Source organism: Polyergus mexicanus, unplaced genomic scaffold, assembly GCF_030449975.1.
Source record: "Polyergus mexicanus isolate NDT 795.1 unplaced genomic scaffold, iyPolMexi1.0 SCAF_1, whole genome shotgun sequence".
Taxonomy (NCBI): Eukaryota; Metazoa; Arthropoda; class Insecta; order Hymenoptera; family Formicidae; genus Polyergus; species Polyergus mexicanus.
The window spans coordinates 3,793,543-3,816,012 of NW_027223321.1; the positions used below are offsets into that span (position 1 = coordinate 3,793,543).

Below are 22,470 nucleotides of genomic sequence, written 5' to 3' on the forward strand. Positions count from 1 at the left end.
CTTCATAATCGCGTATAAAAAAAATTCTATCTCTGGGTTTTTCCAAATTGAAAAGTGTGATGCTTATTAATAATATAATTAAATTTATTTATCCAACAATATTTTCATATTTGTATTTTGGTAGCAATTTACCGCGCAAAAATCCAATTTTTCCCTTCGTTCTCATCGTATTTAGATGTTTTAGTGCACAATCATACAAAGGTCAAAATCATGTTTTATATGACCTTAAATAGCCGCCGCTGCCGGCTATCGTCAGGCCTAACTGAAACGATCTTTCTGATTAATACTTGTATATCGACGTTTTTATATTTTTATTGATCTTACCGCAAACGGTAGATAACTCCCGTGGCATTGTAATTACCCATGAATGAAGTTCTCAGTGATATTAACCTTTCACTTAGTATTTGATTTTCCATTGAATGAAAGAGCTCGATATAATCGTAGAAAAGGTCATGCCCGCGCGAGCTTCGTCGCTTTTGCTGGGTAAATTGTCAAAAGAATAATATCAATAAAAAAATCAATAAAGCCTACTGCAATCTGTACTATTTATTTATTTGAAACGAAAATATTTAAAAAAGTAAATAAAGATTTTTTTTAACAAAAATTTATTATATTTTTCAAATAATCTTGATTTTTAGGCGACACGGAATTCTCTTGTGCAATCGGAATAAACCTTCTTACGGTTGTCTGATACAGCGGATGCAAGGACCGATTTACGATGTGTCTCGTGTAGCGATAAAGACCCGATCCTTCGCAAATGCTTCATTATCATCGAATATCATTATCATCTTAGATGCGTTTCTAAACTACCGACTCCATTAAGACCGACTATAGCAAAATCATGATTATCCTATCGACCAACACGCGATAAAACTTTCTTGTCCAATTGTTAGTACGAAACATTACACATGAATTATTCAAATTTGCATCTATAAACGTGTGTTTGTGTAATACTAAATAATTGTTTCTTATAATTTTATCTTTATAATAAAAATATATATTTTTAATAAAATATATATTTCAGATATATATTTTGTTTGCATTTTATTTGAATTCCTAAACAATTCCTAAAAAGGATTTTCAGCGTTAAAATTAATATAAATAATGTTAATTAATATAATTTGTTAAAAAGATATCTAATATAAATTTTGATTGGAAAATATTTTATTTGTAAGCGTCCATCTTTACTCTCAAGATTTATTTTTTATTATGCATTTGTTTTTCACAGATTACATTTTTGTATTAAAATTAACTGCAGTGACCTCGATCTTTGGATTAAAGTAACTAGTAATTCTAGTTCTCATCTTGCCCATGAACTATAGATTTTGTCAAGTGATTTCGTAGTCAGGACTAAAGATTTTAGGAGTTTCTACGAATTTAAATACAAATTTAATTTTTATTAAGACATTCACGATAAATGTTAACGTTTTACATCTTAATAGAATGTAATTTTCGCATGTCTAAGACGCTTAAATTTTGAAGCAGCCAAATTATATATATATATGTAGGGGAAAAATAGGGTAAAACCGGGTACTTTTTGGATTCGTCTTCCTACAAAAAAATCCGAAAGCAAAAAAAATTCTACTGACCGTTAGTAGCCTTTAATGAATTATGAGAAAATGAGGCTAGTTGCTGAAAAAAAAAATTTGATTACCAAGGGAATTTACTAACAGAATTTTTTGAAGAAATCAAAATATCCGATTTCATCCCCGGTAGGGTAAAATCGGATACCCATTTGAAAACATATAAATATATAAAACATCGTGCAATTGCGAAATCTTTTAATCAAAATATAATATAAAAATATATTCTGTAAATAAAAATCACAAATAAAGACATCCTCTTGCTCTACATCATTGCAGAATTTTATTATTTAATTCTTTAACTTTAGGAGTCTTAAAAAGCTTTTTTCTTAGTGGTTTCTTTTTCCGAGTGACAGTCTCGATTTCCAACTGCTTTTTGTAGAGAGACAAAGTCAGAATGGCAGTTTTTCCTCTTTTCATTATACGAAGTGTATAGGTATCCGGTTTTGCCCCAACACAAGAAAAATAACAAACGTGGCGGTTGTACATTCCGGTGTACAAACGATTAAAACTAGTGCGATATCTCTAATACTCTAATACATACAGAATGCAATACTGCATTTAACAAAACAGATGTTCTGTGTAGAAAATATCTACGATGACCCCGATATCGATCTTGGCTCGAAAACTTTAGACTTTTCTCAAAAAAGAAATATTGTGTGCACGTGGGCACGGTTCATCTTAAAATAATGATGATGTCAATCTACAACTAATAACACGAGTTGGCTAAAGATAGTAGCACTTATCATGAAGAAACAGAGGTTATCCGGTTTACTCGCCTACACGGTTTTACTCTACTTTCCCTTACACACACACACATATATATATATATATATTTATTTATTAAATAAATTTTTGAACTCTATTAAAATTAAATTATATTAATAAGGATAAAAACTGAAACGTTATAATTAAGATGTACTAATAATAATGTTTAAGAATTAAGAATTTTAAGTATTTTAAGAATTTAAGAATTATCATACGTATTTGTATTTAAATTGTTTTAAATATTATCTTCCACATTTCTGAATTCATCAAAATTCGGAAATTCCAAAGGACAACCAGTTCATTACCAATGCATTTTTTTTAGTGCGACGAAAAAATATAAGACCTTCAACTATTTATAGCTTTATGATGAGCTAATTTTTTTAAGATATGTGTGACATCAAATCTTTATTTTTTATTTCTATTGTCTACTTAAAATATCTCTATCTGAAGTGTGTCATTCTTTTAGTTTCTATTATTATATATTTTATGTATATATGACGTAGAACATTTTAATTATATAATAATTAGAATGTTAAATAATTAAAATGCGTCGATATATTGACAAAAGGAATAGAAACTTTCATTCTAAAATAAACATTAATGTCATTACTCCCATTATTGTATTCATTGTTACGTATTAATTGTAAATTAATAAGTATTATTAAGTATAAAACATAAGTTCATTTTCGTAATTTCAAGTATTATACTATTCAGTATCTCGATAGAGAGAGTGAGAAAAAGAGAGAGAGAGAGAAAGAGGGGGAGAGACAGGGAGAATATCGTTTCTACAATATTTTTTCTTGATTTGAGGTCTATGTGTGTACGAATTTTTTCAATATATAATATTTGTATATTAAAGTTTAAATACATAGTCTTGTTTTTTGCTCATGTCACTGTCGAAAAATATATTTTATGTTAAGACAAGAAACTATGCATACAAATAATATTTTTATAAAAAATTACATTTTTTTCTGTGTTTGGATTCAATGTTACCATTGGCCATCAAATAATATTTCTCTTATTAATATTAATATTATTAATATTTAAGATTTGCGCATTTCACTAATTGACAATGCTCATCAAATCGTTTGCGTTATCAGGTCTCATCATTTGCGGGTTTTGAAGGCGGGCAAATATTCCTTAGGTGGTAGGTACTCGTAACCTCGTATCAATACAGCCCGCGTCGTGCTCGGCGGTAAGGTCGGTGGTGGAGCTGGTGTATGAAACGGTTTAAATGTCCTAGGAGTTATGCTTGATGTTCTAATCGTTTCGTATCTGATTGTTGGATAGGGTATCGGCGTTGGTCTCACTGGTAAATACTTTCTTGGAGGTGGAAGGTATGTTCGCTCATACGGGGGTAGATAGGTCGGCTTGAAGGTAGTTGTAGTTGTGGATGGTGTAGTTGTGGTGGTGGTTGTAGTCGTCGATGGTGTAGTTGTAATGGTGGTTGTAGTCGTCGATAGTGTAGTCGTTGGCGGTAAATAATCAGTTCCTGGCGTAGATCTGACAGTAAAAGGCGTTGTTGTTGTACTTACGATTCAAGTGATAATCTCCTCGTATAATAATATTTAATAAGCTAAATAAGTGAATTAATTAGTAGCGTTTGGTGAAAAGATAGGCTGCAAAAACAAAATGTATTCCAAAGAAATAAACTACGTTGATCATAAATAATCGGTTGCGTTGTCATTATTGGTAGATGATTAAATCTATATTCAATCCGATTGTAACAGATGATTTTTACTTGACTATAAAGTGTATAAAATTTTATAATTAAAATTAAAAAATGTGCATAAAATATTCGCGAAAAGGGAAATGGAATACGATGCTGGTGTTCATATTGTAGTTAATAATGTAATATTTAGAGTAAAATATATTTATACGGCTTTTTTGTTGTAGTCGTTGTAGTTGATGTTGGAGTCAATATTGTAACATTCGGAGTTACATAAACATATCCCCGAGTATAAACATAGCCAGTCGGTTTTGGGGTTGTATATTCGTATCCCAAAAAATTCGACTCAATCACTATGGCATCTTGTTCTTTTCTGTTAACGAAATTATAGCTTATTATTACGTAATGCTTGATAAAAAATTATTATTTATTATTATTATAAATTAATCACGATTAGAAATAAAGATGCTTTTAAGAATAAATTTAATTATGCTAATAGTATTTTACAAAAGAATTCAAGTTTCAAGATGCTTGAACACACTTACAAAGAAGAATGAATCGGTAAATTTGGGATCTGATAATCATTCCTTATCGCACGTTTGTTTCTTTCATAATTTGCATCTGCATGATGCGTGGAGAGCACGGCCACTAGAATGGCCACCCACAGCAATTTCCACTGTAACATAACTTTTATTATAATCGATCGAATAATTAACTTATTGTGTTTTCACGTTGCACACATTTCCTTTATCTAATATTAATTTATATTTATTATTTAATATTTTACTAATTTAATCACTGGAATTTGTAGAAATATAATTATATAAATCCCTAATGAGTTATATTTTCTGATTGTATGTTTTTGCGTTATCGATGCAAGATTATTTAGAAATAAATTTACAAATTAGTTAACATTGTAAAATAAATTTTACGCAAAAGGAGATCGATGATAATATTTCATTTGCATAAAATGTTTTTAGCATTCGTAAAAGAAGAGATAAAACAGATTATTTTTACAATAGTAAAGGTAAACAAATTGGCAAATGAATTATGGAAAAAGATACCGTTCTTTTTAAAAATTTTAACATTATACAAAAAAGATATTTTTATCTTAAATTTTATGCGTTATCGCGACACGACAAACTTTTGTTCTCGAAACGTCCAAATGTCATATAAAAAAATAAACGTAATAGTAAAAGCGGCAGTATATTTATAAAACTTTTTATGGAGTTCTTTTTTATAAAGATTAAAAGAGTTTACTATTAAAAATTAATGAAATGTCTTTAAGATGAAATATCGAATTAAATTTTGAGAAGCAAAAAAATATTAAAACCTGATTTTACCTTTAAAAAAATCTTAATTTATAATTTAATAAATAAAAAAATCTAAATAATTATAAAAAAAGATTGTGCCAAATAAGATTTTTGCTAAATAAAAATCAAGGCTATTACTTATCATTTCGTTTAATTTTTCGTAGTTTTTCTGCGTTTGTACCAGTTGCGGCGATATGTTTCACACAAGACATAAATCGATAGAAAACAAGAAAGGTTTCGATGAAATAAATATAATAAAATAAGTAACTGGGCAAGTGAGAGCCAAAGCGCGATAAATAAAGCGCAATCACATTCTTCAAAGAAATCTTTAATTGCAAGTTACCAAAAGTACCGTTTCAGTCCTTGGTTAGGACCATCTTCAGTCGAATCATAAACACAGAAATCTAACGCGATATGGTCGTGATGCGATCGGAAATTTTGAGAGCACCGCGACCATATTGCGTTAGATTCCTGTGTTTATAATTCGACTGAAGATGATCCAAAGCAAGGATCGAAATGATAATTTGCAATTAAAAAAGATTTGCTTGAAGAATGTGATTTATTTACCGCGCTTTGGCTCTTACTTGCCCAGTTATTTATTTTATTACAACACATAAATATGTCGAAAAATCTCAGGACATTGACATAAAAGATCGACGAACAATGAAGAATAAATTTGTACAAGTTTGATTTCTCGGCCTCGATTCTCGAATAGGTTCTTTGCAAGATCACTTATTTCACTTTTCAAGCACTTTCTCCGACAATAAAAGAACTCATAATTCTTTCAAATTCATCCTCCATCTCCACGATTGTCTGTATTTATTTTTCCTCATGTCACTTTAAGTTCATTGCTACTTACCATGCTTCTTTTGTCGCGACAATTATTGAAGAAAAAAATTGAGATAAACGGACACTTTAAAATGAGAATACACGCCTCATTCGGGAACGCATCCCGAGAGGTAACTTCTTCGTTTACAGACTACCGCGAGCATTTATAGGATTCTTTTAGTTAGTGGGGAAGACATTTGATCGTGACGATTATTGCCAAGGCAATCCACGGAGGATGCTATAATTCTTCTTCTTCCACATATACATAAGTTAAGATTGCGAGAAAGAAAAATATAAAGAAAGAGTGACAGAGTGAGAGTAAGCATTTCGTGAGAAATATCCGCGGTATTCTAATAGTTTGACTGAACCCCAACCAAAGATATGTTAAATAGCGACAGTCGAAGGACTCCGTATTTGTCCCTGATCGTGGAACGCCGTTGACAAATATTCGAAAATGATTTCGCGAGATTCAAGGATGTGTACGCGATTTAAAAAGAGGATTTTGATCGCTGGATAGATACGAATTTTTTGTATTAAAAAAAAACACTGGATTAGTAGTGACATGATGAATAATATCTCGTTGAAATAATCTTTACAGTAATATTGTCATTCTGTGTGATAGAATATTTTATAATTAAAAAATTAAAAAAATATTTATAAGATTTATATTATCAAATTTTGCAATAGTATAATAATATCACAATAATATCATATTCATTTTCTTGACTAACTTTATTGACTAACTTGTCAACGTATAATTATGCTAGATTTCCTTTATATCATCTAAAATATTATTTAAAATTTAATGTAATAATAGCTGTTTTCTCTCTTTTTCTCCCTATTTAATAAATGATTTTGATGATAATTTAATACAAATAATTAATAATCAATAAATAATAAATAAATCAAACTTCATCAAGTGTCATATGATAACGTAATCTATTACAATATTTTGCAACTATATCTTATTTATATTCTATACAAACTTACATTGCAATTCGCCAAAAAAGGATTGATATATGTACATTAAAATGCCAACGACCCCAGATTTCGTTTTATTCCCGCTTTATCAACGATACACAATTAAGCAACGATTTAAGTATCAATAATTACCATACGATAGTTGACGATAGCTAATAATAAACTTTTCGATTGCGTTGTACTTCTATCAAGTTTGACAACATCTGTGTTAAACTAAAGATGTACACACTTATATTAAGCAAAATTAATTATCAAGTAAACTATTAAAATGTTATTTTTATCATACTTAAAATAGGCAATTATATATACATATGTATATATACATATATGTATATGTGTACATGTACAATTTAAAAAACAGACGGAATATAAATATGATCGCGCATCTTCCACGTTCTCTAATCGCAAGTTAACTCATCATGCGTTACAATTTCAGAAACGTAGATGTCGATCGTACATAGAATAAAACTTGCAATTTCTTTTTAAATTTTTCCGTATTAAAAAAATACGAAGCTCTGTCTTACTAATAACAATTAAATATACGTATAAAAAATATTTCGATATTTATATCTCAAAATCGCATAAACGCAGTTTTTTTATTCTTATCATATTTAATCGGTTTAATATAATCCAATAAATATTAAATCTATGATTTTCATGTAATCTTAAATCATTATTTTCGGTAAAAATTCTCATCTGCTACATATATATTCACAAGAGGAAGAATCGAATATATAAATTTTTTTTTTTCTAAGAAATATTTTATTGGCAAGCATACGTTATATATCTCCAAAGTTTATTATAGTATTTATATCTCTATATTAGAGTTAGCTGTGTGTGTGGTACCCTAGGTTTTTGAATTAAAATAATTTGCTCTCGACTCGTCCATGAACTATAGATATTGTCCGCCGATTTTGTGGTGTCCATAAACATAGTTTTCACGAGTTTCTAAGAATTTGAATACAGAATTGACTCTCATTAAGCTATCAGCTACATAAATGTTAACATCCCGTATTTTGATCGAAAGTGATTCTCATGGACCTGAAAAACGCGCTCAACATTCGAGGATGCCGATTAAAAAAATATGTATATATATATATACACAATATACCATAAATATAAATATATAATATATACATACATACATATACATATATAAATATGTCCAAATTACTTAATATGCATTGATAATGAGTTACATATGCATATATGCATTTTCATGTATTTGCATTGTTAGAATCTTCACATTCTTACAGTCACTGGAATTCGGAAATTCCGAAGGACACTAAAAGTACTATAAAATAATTGGTCTATCTTTACTTATGCCAATAAAAATGCATTGATAATAAATTGACTGTGTAATGAATTAATTAACCTTTTAATAAGATAACGTTAAATAGTCATGTCTTTTATCCATCTAAAGAATCTCTAAAATTTTATTTTTATATATTTTCGCGTTAAGATGGAAATGCCATTGAAAAGATAAAATAATTATAATAGAATAAACCGCCGCGTTTCGAAAATCACAATTTTTCCTATGTCGTATGAAGATTCAAGTCTCGACAAAAGCAAATTTTTTCGCAATTCCGGTTTTTTATTTAAAATTCTGAGTAGCACCCTACAAGATATATAATACATTCTTATCATTTTTATACTCCAACCAATTTTGCAAGAAATATATCGATTTTTCGATCATATGAACATGAAAGTATTAATTAATGCTGCTAATGATTTCTTAAAAAATAAATGAATACGGTCAAAACTATGAGAAAATTAATAGAATAGACTTTGTTTCTCGCGCTGTTTCTTAATCGCGCGCCTTAATCGCGCGCCCTAATCGCGTGTCCTACTTGCGTGTCCTACTCCCGTTCCCTACTCGCGTGCCCTATAGAATGAATCGTATGTTGCTTCCGTTAAGCCAGTTGAACCTACCTTTGGTTGATCCTGGCCATATTCATTCTGGCTACATCTAACCAGAAATGTAGCTTCGACCTCTATCAGAGATCAATGAAGGAAAGAAATTCCTTCTCTTGCTGGCTAATTATTAACGCCGGTGCATGAGCGTAATTTTACGCTCGTTTACGATCGTGAGACATTACAGTCGTTTTCCATGCATCGTTTTAATATAACTTTACTTTAATTAATATAACGCCAAGTTATCAATAAAAATCAATTGATTGAGAAATTCTTATATAATAATATAATATTATGTGTATATTATTATAAATAACTTAAATAAAATTTATATTTTATAGACTAGTGTTTACACATATCGACCATATGGTCAACACGTTGTGATGTAACAATCAAACAATAAATTGCCAGTTTGGTCGTATAAACACTCGTCTATTAATTTATCTACTGGCGACATCTCAAAATTAAACATTAATTTATATTTTATATAATTTAATAAATCGATAATTTGGCTTTACATCAATTAAAGCAAAGTTTTAATTAACATGAAAATATTGATGAATGGGCTATACGAAATTAGTATAAAATCGGCGCAATATAAGAATAAATTATTACTATTTCATATAATTCATAAAATTACTAGCGCCTTCTTCATTTCACAAATTAAATAAAATTTATCAATTAAAAGAAATATTTTATATCTTTTTCAAATTTTTGCTTTAATTTATACTTCAAATTATACCTGTAATATTTTAATGCATATTTAAAAAATCGAGTAAAAATTATCTGATTCAATCTATTTTAGCCCATCCATTTTGAAGCAACGGATCTATTTACAATCTACAATCTACATTTACATCTATAATATCTACGAATCCGTTACCTCAAAATAAAATTAAGTTCATTACTCACCGGCATTGATGCGCAACAGCGGAGTTGATGGTTTTGAGGCTACGTTGTCTGTAACATACAAATATAAATCCCAAATTATAACAATATTCAAATTATAATTAATATTTCGTGCGGAATAGTTTACATCCGATGCGTCCAATACTAAACAGCTCTATATATATATATATATATATATATATAGAATAATCTTATATAAATTATAAAAAGACATTTCTTCACATAGAAACTTTCATCGAATTTATATAAAAGTCTTTCTTTTTAATTTTCTCTTGTTTATTTCAGTCAAATAAAGACATCAAATTAATGCGCGTACGCAATTTTTAACAATTGATATGCAAATAATAAATACTCACCCTAGGGTTGCTCCGCCGGTGCAGGATGCCTCTCCTAGGCCTCCTCCTCCTATCAGGGTGCCAGGGTCGCTACGTTGATCTGTAACATACAAATAGAAAATCCAAATTGTAACAGCGTTCAAAATAATTAAATAAAATATTAAATAAATAAAATAATTTTATAAATTTTGAGAAAAACACCACAAAAATTCCATATAAAGCCGTAATCTAAAAGTAGAAACTTTTACAAAATTATAGCTTTTATATAAAATCTTTTTCTCTAATTCTCTCTTGTTTAAATCATAAATAAATCATCAATAAAAAATCAAATTACTATTTGGCGATTAACTGCTTGATTTAAATTGCACGTTAAATTGTACGCAATTAATAAATAATTAATATACAAGTAAAAAATTACTTACGACAGAGTTGTTCCATCGGTGCCCGATGCCTCTCCTAGACCTCCTCCTCCTCTCAGGTTGATTCACCCGCTTTAAACGGCACTCCCGCACTTTTATTAAAAGATTACTTCCGCACTTATACGCGCGACACTTTAAACGACACTCCCGCACTTTCGAATTTCGGTACGATCGAACCCCGCTTCACGTGAGAATCATACTTCGAGTCGACAAGTCGGGAATTCACCGATTACTTCGAGCAAAGGTTAAGCGGAAGCGGAAGAAGACGAAACCGATTGATGGAATCGACGCGAATGGGGTTCGCTCGACTCTTGGCCCGCGCCTGCTCCCATCGAGGGCCGACTAGAACTTCGTTAGGAACGATTTCATACGAACCACCAAGTCTCTATCATACAGACTGAGCCGGGTTTATCGTAAGGCTGGTAGACGGGTCGAGAATGAAGATACCCACCTTCTACGTGCTAACAATCTAGCATTTCGAAAGCGGGAGATCAACTTCTCTAGCGAGCAAAAATCGAACCTAATTAGAACAGCCGACTCCTCAGATGCCAAACATGTTAGTATTTCTACAATGTGCTGTTAGACGGTACAAGAGAAGGGACCCATTAACGACGATTCCGAAACAATCGACCGAACTCTAACCGATTCGGGCCGAACCGTTCGTCGGAGCAGAACGTGCCCTCAACAACCGATTCTTGAACCGAAATTCAAGATTAACCGCGCGAACATGCATCTATACTATGCACGAACATACGTTGCTACGCGGCCGGCATTCACCTCAGCCGCGATATTGAGGCGTTTTAACGTTGCCCCTATATTAATATATTAAATTTATTAATACATAAATATTTATATAATATATAATATTAATATAGTATTAATATTAATTGATATTAATATAAAATTAATTATATTAATAGGTATTAATATATTAAATATTGCAACGCTGAGGGATATCCCATTTAGCCGGCAACGAAGTATGATCCTCGATTACAATCGTGAAAACGAGATAGAGGTCCAACGCGAAGACGCGACGACGCGAAAACGCGACAACGCGACGCATCGTTGCTCGTACGGCACGATGACGGCAACGACGACGCACTAATGTGCGTTCAACGCAGAAATGCGCGTGCCACATATGAGCCATTGTGCGACTCGTGGCAATGCTGTACTGATACGCGACGCGAAAGACGCAAAAGCCGTCCGCGGCACGATGACAGCACCAACGATACGACGAATCGTCCACGGTACGATGATAGCAACAACGACACTGGCTATTTTCTTTTCCGCGATCGCGTTCAGAAAAAGAATTTGACCGAGTGTCTCGCGCACCACTACTTTACTGTTCGAGCGTCGCTGTATGAATGATAATAAGATTGTAAGCCGTAACACATTAACAATAACGCGCACTAATGTTTACGCCGCCAAGGTCGAATACCGTGTTATTGATAATTCGCTGCCGAAATATTTTACGTACTATGACGTATATACAAGCGAAATATTAAATCATATAAGTATATTTTAAATTATAATTTAATTATTTATTAATCAATAGATATACTACGGAGCCTTTCGTTAAATTAATTACTCGATCTTGCGATTCGATTATTTCATTACTCGTTCCAAATGCGAGTGATATTTAGATCGTCGAATAGTCGAACGCGATAAAATAGCGGAAGAGAGAGAGAGAAAGAGAGAAAAATATATTAACTTTACAATATTTAATTGAAATTTAATTGAACTTTAAATTATTTAATTAAATATTATTAAAGAAATAATTATTGCTCATAAAGAGAAATAACAACAAAACGATAGTTTATTATTTCGACTTCTATCACTACGTTTCATACTCGAATAAATGAAATAAAATTTAATTAAAATTAAATGAATAAATTACGCTAAATACGCGCTTCGAAATTTATCATCGCGATATAATTAACCTATGTAAAAAATAATTAATTATTAATCATATTAATCGTATCAAATTATTCCTCGATAGTTGGCGCGATCACATTTGCAAAAGGAATTTGACGCGGCGTCTCGCATCACTACTTTTCTGTTCGCGTATCGTCGCGTGAATGATAATAAATATTGTAAGAAAGGAATTTGTGACGTAGCATCCCCCATTATTACGGTACTATTCAAGTGTCGCCGCGCGGATGATAACAAGGCCGTAAGACGTAAACAATAAAGCGCTAGCCGCCAAGGCCGAACACCTTATTAATAATAATACATTGCCGAAATATTTCACACACTATGACGTATATATATATATATATATATATATATATATATATGGAATATTAAATTATATAAGTATATTTTAAATTATAATTTAATTATTTATTAATCAATAAATGTACGAAGCTTGTTGTTAAGTTAATTGTTCGATTATTTAATTGCACGTTCTCAATCCGAATTGTATTTAAATTGCCGAAAAGTCGAACGATAAAGTATATCTCTCTCTCTCTCAGATGCAATATTTTTAAAATATCATTAGAGAAATAATGAATGCCAGTAAGGCTTACAACAAAACAATAATTTATAAATTTAATTCTTGTATTTTCCATTCTTACTTGATTAAATAAGGAAATCACGCGAAATACGCGCCTCTTCTTCCTATACGCTATTCTTAAATAATTTATGTAATTAAATTCTAATTCTTAATTTTCTTCTTGTCTTACTTGTTATATTTATAGTCTCATAATTTAATTATTGAATTAATACCTCATCAATTAATACATAAAATATTAAATATTCAGACAAAAATAATTAATACATGTTAAAATATTAAATATAAATTGTTGACAGAAAATCATAATGTAAATTTCTCTTAATTCGCACCATAAATATTTTCTAATGTTGCGCAATGATTCACGTAAAAAAGAATCATGCAACATAAAGCGTGCGATTTGTATTTTCCACGAAATAACAGATACTCTGAAACATATAGTCACGGACATCATGAAACATTTGATGTCACACAACCAGTTTTCGTTATAACTGTCGTAACTAGCATGACACATCTTACAAGAAGACGGGGAAGAGGGAAAAGAAAAGAAGACAAGTTGCTTGTAGAAAGTGACAGTAGATTTGTAATAAAAAACACAAAAGAGTCCTTTATGTTGTACGTATTCTAAAATTAAGACTCTAGGAAGGGTCACGATTTCAATAAAAATATATCGATAGATCGATATATCGATATATCGATCTATCGATATATCGATCTATCGATTTATCGATATATCGATCTATCGATATATCGATATATCGATCTATCGATCTATCGATATATCGATATATCGATCTATCGATTTATCGATATATCGATCTATCGATATATCGATATATCGATCTATCGATCTATCGATATATCGATATATCGATCTATCGATATATCGATCTATCGATTTATCGATATATCGATCTATCGATATATCGATATATCGATCTATCGATCTATCGATCTATCGATATATCGATCTATCGATCTATCGATCTATCGATATATCGATCTATCGATATACCGATCTATCGATTTATCGATATATCGATCTATCGATATATCGATCTATCGATATATCGATCTATCGATATATCGATCTATCGATATATCGATCTATCGATCTATCGATATATCGATATATCGATCTATCGATCTATCGATATATCGATCTATCGATCTATCGATATATCGATATATCGATCTATCGATATATCGATATATCGATCTATCGATATATCGATCTATCGATCTATCGATCTATCGATATATCGATATATCGATCTATCGATCTATCGATCTATCGATATATCGACATATCGATCTATCGATATATCGATCTATCGATCTATCGATCTATCGATATATCGACATATCGATCTATCGATCTATCGATCTATCGATCTATCGATATATCGATATATCGATCTATCGATCTATCGATATATCGATCTATCGATATATCGATCTATCGATATATCGATCTATCGATCTATCGATCTATCGATCTATCGATATATCGATATATCGATATATCGATCTATCGATATATCGATCTATCGATCTATCGATATATCGATCTATCGATCTATCGATCTATCGATATATCGATCTATCGATTTATCGATATATCGATCTATCGATATATCGATATATCGATCTATCGATCTATCGATATATCGATCTATCGATCTATCGATATATCGATCTATCGATCTATCGATATATCGATCTATCGATTTATCGATATATCGATCTATCGATATATCGATCTATCGATCTATCGATATATCGATATATCGATCTATCGATCTATCGATATATCGATCTATCGATCTATCGATATATCGATATATCGATCTATCGATATATCGATATATCGATATATCGATATATCGATCTATCGATCTATCGATCTATCGATATATCGATCTATCGATATATCGATCTATCGATCTATCGATATATCGATCTATCGATATATCGATCTATCGATTTATCGATATATCGATATATCGATCTATCGATATATCGATCTATCGATATATCGATCTATCGATCCATCGATATATCGATATATCGATCTATCGATATATCGATATATCGATCTATCGATCTATCGATATATCGATATATCGATCTATCGATATATCGATATATCGATCTATCGATCTATCGATATATCGATCTATCGATCTATCGATATATCGATCTATCGATATATCGATCTATCGATATATCGATCTATCGATTTATCGATATATCGATTTATCGATATATCGATCTATCGATATATCGATCTATCGATTTATCGATATATCGATCTATCGATATATCGATATATCGATCTATCGATCTATCGATATATCGATCTATCGATCTATCGATATATCGATCTATCGATCTATCGATCTATCGATTTATCGATATATCGATCTATCGATATATCGATATATCGATCTATCGATCTATCGATATATCGATCTATCGATATATCGATCTATCGATCTATCGATCTATCGATATATCGATCTATCGATCTATCGATATATCGATCTATCGATTTATCGATATATCGATCTATCGATATATCGATCTATCGATCTATCGATATATCGATATATCGATCTATCGATCTATCGATATATCGATCTATCGATCTATCGATATATCGATATATCGATATATCGATCTATCGATCTATCGATATATCGATCTATCGATATATCGATCTATCGATTTATCGATATATCGATCTATCGATCTATCGATCTATCGATATATCGATCTATCGATATATCGATCTATCGATATATCGATCTATCGATCTATCGATCTATCGATATATCGATCTATCGATCTATCGATATATCGATCTATCGATCTATCGATATATCGATCTATCGATATATCGATCTATCGATTTATCGATATATCGATATATCGATCTATCGATCTATCGATATATCGATCTATCGAATAAATATATATTCATATTTTGTTACGTCAAAATAGATCTACCAATCAAGTTTACATACATTTTTTCATAATCATTATATACCTTAACAATTTTATATGCAGAATGACCAGAAGAATCGAGAATTCGTGTAAATAAAATTATATCATCCAATTTTAAAAAATTATATAATTTATATTTTAAAATAATCTTTGTTTTTTTTTTAAAACATGTGTCTGGAAATTTTTATTATATATCGCATCTTATCGTCAGTTAAAAATTGATTCATTTTATTCATAACTTGTATCAAATTATTGTGAATTAAAAATCAATTATCGTTAAAATATATTTATCATATATAAATCTATATAATACTATATACTCTCTCTCTTTCTCTTTCACTTCTCGTATATATTAAAGATTTGCTACACACACAGGGGAAAATTCTGAACGCTGAGTTACTTACATAAATATATATATAATATTGTGCATGGCAATCGTTTGCAAGACAAGTAACTTTGTGCAATTATTCGCGCGTATACCGCAACTGCGCGTAAAACACCGGCGATCGTAATTAAAGCGCGAGCGGATGATTAATCCCCCGATACGAAATCGCGAAGTGTAATCTTGACGCGCAATGTAACGGCGAGCCCTTTATACGTCGCCCTCAGCCTTCAGTATGTATACCATGCCTTCTCTATCCCGCTAGCTGTCGTATTCGAAATGCAACCACCGGCGTCGATTGCAACTAGGTCGCCGGCAATTACGCTAGTTATTCACTCGGTTATTCGGAAGTAAAGCGGGGTGGAGGAAATGAGATTATCGCGGTAGGCTCGGAATTTAAGATTCGCCGTGCATGTACAAGCCGCAAGGGGTTGTCTCCATCCTTTTTCGCGACGTCACCTTTTCGCTTACGGAGCTGCTTGCATTACTGAGACATTCTAAATTGCATTTCTCTCTCCTGCAGCTTTTCTGAAAATTCTATCACTAATTTGTCACTGCTAACAATAAGAGCAAAATACAATTACGCTTTAGAATAACGAGATTCTAAAGTCTCGGAAGAGTTTTATCTGAAAACGATGAGTTTTTATTTACGAAATATTCAAATTGTCACTTAAATGAATAAATAATAATATTATTATTAATATAAAATTAATAATAATATTATAATTTAATTATTTTATAATTTTATATAATTATTTATATAGTAATTATATTAATTAATAAAAATTTAATCAATTTATCTTAACATTAAATTGTAATCAACTGTAAGTGGATGAAAATTATTTTCAATAAAACCATATCCGAGGCATATTGTTACATATGTTCGCGTACATGCTTTACTAGTAATGTTGACCGCATACAGAGTCAGGCGATGCGCAAACCTGTTGACAAGCAACCAGAAGCAACACCTGTGCCATCGGTGTAATAATCTGTCGCGCTATATCATGGGGCAACGTCGTCAACTTGATATATGTGTGAACCATAAAATACATCTGTATTCCAAGACTCGAACTTTGATTCCATTAAGATAGATAGTAAAAAGATTATAATAAGTAATATCAAAATGTAAATATTGCAGTTGAAAATAACGCATGATAAAAATATTGAGCTTGCATATTGATAAAATACACGGTCAGATCGTAATAAATATACAATGCTTATATATTATATATATATATATATAAATTTTTATTGATCATTTGTCATTTTTATCAAAATATTAATGTTTTCTTTCCTAATAATATTCATATTTATATTGTAAGACAAAACCATATGGCTCTATCCTTTTAAAAATGAAAGGAATTGTTTTTTCTCAAAAAAGAATTTTCTTATCATTTTTATTAATTTCGAAAAAAAAACAGCTTGTAATACTTTACGTAGACCATCCTGTATATATTTATCATCATTTATCATCTATTGACATTTCTTGATCTTTGCTACAATATTACGACATAGCAACGTTCTGTATAACAATTCCGCATGATGCCTATACTTCGATTTACGACACTGTTCGAAGTTGGTACATGGAAGGTCGACAAGGGAAGTTTCGACATATATCACTGTCGGCTACGATGTTTGACATTGACGGAATTTTGATGTTGTCCATACCCACGTATCGTATAGTTGTTATTACGAGTATACACATACCGACATAGATCGGTTTATTGAATTTCACCTCGAGCTTGCGCAGTTCAACGGCGATCAAATTTTCCGAAAAGACGCTCCTGCTGTGAAAATTTGGTTTCGCGATCATCGCCTCCGCGCCGTATCGCCCGTCCCACTTTGTTAATAATTTTACATCGACGTGATTGCGCACGTTTTCCATAGTTTTACCGAAAACCGCGTTGTTCATCAATTTGTATAAATTTTTCTCGAAATCGTTTTTCGCGAGTGTTCTAAAGCGGGTGTTGAGTTCGATGTAATCGCGGAGCCATGCGGATTGAGCGAATTGCAATACGCGATGTATCTTTGCGATGCGAAGGCCGTGACGCGTGCATTGCTGCAGGTTGCTATAGTGTATGACGTAACGCTTCTTATCGTATAAAGTCGCGAGGAGCTTATCCTGCCGCTTGCCGGGCGGCTTATCGCGCGTTGGACAGAACGGTAGATCAACGTGCGCGTCGTGAAGATGTTGCGGATACTCCAGATCGACCTCGAGAATATAACCTGTGGTTGAATCCGAAGCGATCGCGCTAACGTCAAAGTCAGAGATGTCGTCGACCCATCGAAAATCGGCATAGGGCAACGGTTGACACATTGCCCAACCGTACAAGTTGTTTACATCGAAATACATCATGTACGACGATGGTTTCGATGGGTCGTAAGACGGCATGTACTTGTTATTGGCTCGCGCGTATCTGCCGGAACATTGGCTCAGGCCACCGCGTATTCCCCGTTCGATAAACATAACCATATCGATATCGGTAAGTAATTCGAACGTAATATTCGTATGTTTTAGCATCGCATCCCACGTGAATCCGGGAAGAGTATAATAATACGCGGGGTCGAGCCCGTAACTCTCGATACATTTGTTGCGAAAATTTTCAAAAACGTCGGCCAATAACAAGACATCCGTTTTTAAATACAAGTCACTGTATTCGCCTAGCGTTCGAACGGAGAACCGCTTCCAAACGTTTTCGGCGTGCGCGTAGTCGCTCTCGGATACGGTGTCACCGGTCAAGGAACTATAAAATGATTCGCGCGGTGGTAAACACGTATCGTGCAACCTATCGACACAGTCGATGTATTCGTATGGAAAGACACCTTTTCGCGTCAATAAATTGAACTCTTCGATCGATAAATTTTGAAATTTCGATTTTAAAATTTGAAGTTTATCGTTATTTAGAAACGATGTCAATTTTTCGAGACTAGTACTGAGAAATTTGTACGAATCGATGAACCGTAACTTTATATCGCTTCGCCAATCTGATTTTTCGACGGTATCTTTAACGTGTTTCATGAATGAAATATACTTTTCTTTCGTTATCGGTAGTACGTTGATCGAGCCTTCGAACGCGGTAGCTATTTCCTCGATGATAAAATGTGAATCGTAACCGGATAAATTGTGAAATACTATGGGAATGCAAAAAGAGTCTTTATAATTTAAATTGCAGTTTGAATGCGCGGGACCTCGATACCGCCCGGTAAGATGGCAATGATCGCGTACACGCGTGTCGTCTTGCGCGAACGGTTTTTCGCAAATATGACAGTGTGTCGCGCTGTGAAACTTTTCCCGCTCATCTCGTGTTAAATTTATCATGGGGACATTCGTGGTTAAAATAATCTTTACGCGTTGCGCTAAATTTTTTAATTTTTCCACGAACCACGAAACGCAATCGGTACTACGGTGAGAATGATACGCGGATAACGATTCGTCGTACGAACAATGTACATAATAAGCTACGCTAAATACTTGATGATGCTGAAACGTGTACGTAGACGCCATCGGATCACCGTCGGTCTTCCTCAGCACGCACTCCAAGTCGGCGTATACGACGAAGGGAAGTCGCTCCTTTCTGTTGTAGTTGTTGAACGCGAGCCACTTGTCTTTATCGCTCGGTAACCGGATAGCGCACTCGTTCATTTCTCGGCAATCTACAATGTGCGACTGCAACTTATCGTCCGATCTAAAATAGTGTAAACATCTGTAAAAAAGAAATAATTAATTTTTCTTTCGTATATTTTATATATATTGCATTTTTATTAAATATACGTACCGATCGCAGATATATTGTCTTCGTTTGCCACAACTCAATTGTGAGCTCACGAGGCGGGATAAATTCTTGATCCACGCAAAATGTCCAACGTCTTGCGAATCTTGCATGTACAGCAAGTTGACGTGTCTGTCCTTCTTTTGTTCGCTCAGACGTATCGGGACAATGTTGTTTTCTTTCTCGATGCAGTATACATTTATCGAAATGTTGTTGGCAAGTTCAAATTTTTTAATTTGACTCAATGTCATCGGAAACTCAATGTCTTGGAGATTTAGCACTGTCGTATAATGTGGATACGAAGATTCCCGATAAACATGATCTTCGGCTGGATGTAGAGCGGCGACCACCGCCCACGCGAAACACGCATTGTCTTTGGATTGCACGTTTATTACCGCTCTCTTCATTGTTATTTCTCGCGGTAATTTAATATGACACCCCGCGCGCATTGGATTATATTTATTTATATTTACAGTTAAATCGAGAATTCGCGACAACGCCCACCCGCTATCGCGTTCTTGAAATTCTTCGAGCGAGGCAAGCGTGGGCTCGACGACGCGTCGCTCGTACCACTCGTGTAAATCGGACGTACGAAAGAGTTCATAGTTTCTGGTATTTACACTTTTATTTGCGCTCTTATCACCCGACACGAATTCACCGTTGAACACAGTGTTCACTTTCACGTTATTATGTCTTTCCATAACTTTTTGCACGTGTTCGAGCACGATGTCTTTGGCGTCCTCGAGAAATTGTCGCGGTTCGATATAATCTGCGTTAATCACCGCACCGGTCAGTATACGGTTTTCGAACGCGGTATCGATCTCTCGCCAAACGAGTCTTTCCGCGGTATTGTCACCACTGTAATCACCACCGCTGTGTATAAACCGTCTCTCTAATCGAGTCCTCGCACCCTCGAGTCGCGCGATTCTAGCCACCAAAGATTGTCGAACTCCGATCGAGAGTCGCGGACGCTTGACACGACTGTGCTCTTCGAGCTGTTTGATAAATTCCTCGCATCGCTGCGCCCACGCGAAATACTCGCCCAAGGTAGCGACTCGACGCGACAGCTCCAACAGGTCGCGTTCGGTTTGCTCGGTGTTTTCCATGTTTTTATTATTATTATTTTTCACACTTTTTATGCCAATGTTTTTTTTTACTGTGTGCAAATTGGGCACATATTGCACGGAAAGATCTGATACATCGGAAGTCTGCAATTGGAGCAGGACCGACCACTTATCGCGTCGTATATCTCAATCACAAAAATTTACAAGTACCCGCTGTACCTGTTTCAGTCGATATACGGACCGTAAGCTTTCAAATCGCATACTGAGTTTTTGACACCCTTCGTTCTTCATTATATATTTTTAATCTATCGCGTTATGGTATCGCGAAACGTATCCCGACAGGCGATACGATAAACGGCTCTTCCTGGAAAAAGATGAAGAGAGCACCGCGATGGTTCTATCTTGTTTATATTATTTATAAATTCTCGAGCAGTCGGAAACTGGCGCTCGCCTTATATTTCAGACATCGACACCCGCCTTTTGTAAGTACACCGATAAACATGTCCCGACGCGAATTCTAGCAGCCGGACATCGGCGCTATATAAATAAATAAATATGTTAAAAAAATGAAAAAAAAAAATGATTATGTATTTCTTTCGCTTCCCTTCCTTGCATATCCTCAGTACAAACCGCGCGCGATCTTAAGGTACGATGCCGTAATGTGTGGGAGAAGGACGGCGCGAGGCGTTCGCATGAGCGCGGGAAAGGGATAGCGTTCGTAAGTCGGTGCGATGAGTATAGCGTTCGTGAGACGGTGAGTATGAGGGAGATAGCGCGAGGCGACCGCATGCACGCGTGTGGGAGAAGGACGGCGCGAGGCGTTCGCATGAGCGCGGGAAAGGGATAGCGTTCGTAAGTCGGTGCGATGAGTATAGCGTTCGTGAGACGGTGAGTATGAGGGAGATAGCGCGAGGCGACCGCATGCACGCGTGTGGGAGAAGGACGGCGCGAGGCGTTCGCATGAGCGCGAGATATGCGCGTGGATGATGATGCGGGATACGCGAAACATCGGCG

The 22,470-nt window shown here is 33.5% G+C and overlaps 3 protein-coding genes across 3 annotated transcripts in view; all 3 read right to left on the minus strand.

Moving 5' to 3' along the window:
- LOC138932045 (uncharacterized) overlaps positions 1 to 11,634 on the minus strand; it is a 27,412-nt gene extending 15,778 nt beyond the window's left edge. Inside the window, exons 1-3 of the mRNA XM_070293533.1 lie at positions 10,723 to 11,634; positions 10,322 to 10,400; positions 9,969 to 10,016 (exon numbers count right to left, since the gene is read on the minus strand). Of these exons, the coding sequence (XP_070149634.1) occupies positions 9,969 to 9,974 (6 nt within the window). The 5' untranslated portion in view covers positions 9,975 to 10,016; positions 10,322 to 10,400; positions 10,723 to 11,634. The remainder of the gene's footprint in view (positions 1 to 9,968; positions 10,017 to 10,321; positions 10,401 to 10,722) is intronic.
- On the minus strand, positions 3,174 to 4,803 carry LOC138932058 (coiled-coil domain-containing protein 80-like). The gene is made up of 3 exons (XM_070293546.1): positions 4,566 to 4,803; positions 4,232 to 4,393; positions 3,174 to 3,854 (listed from the first exon to the last, which is right to left on the minus strand). Exons 1-3 carry the CDS (start codon positions 4,703 to 4,705, stop codon positions 3,458 to 3,460), a joined length of 699 nt encoding a protein of 232 aa, XP_070149647.1. The 5' UTR covers positions 4,706 to 4,803; the 3' UTR covers positions 3,174 to 3,457.
- Positions 10,318 to 21,498, minus strand: LOC138939019 (uncharacterized). Its single transcript, XM_070306469.1, has 3 exons — positions 20,399 to 21,498; positions 18,330 to 20,326; positions 10,318 to 10,400 (listed from the first exon to the last, which is right to left on the minus strand). The coding sequence occupies exons 1-3, from the start codon at positions 21,496 to 21,498 to the stop codon at positions 10,318 to 10,320; spliced, it is 3,180 nt and encodes a 1,059-aa protein (XP_070162570.1).
- Positions 21,499 to 22,470: the final 972 nt, after the last annotated feature.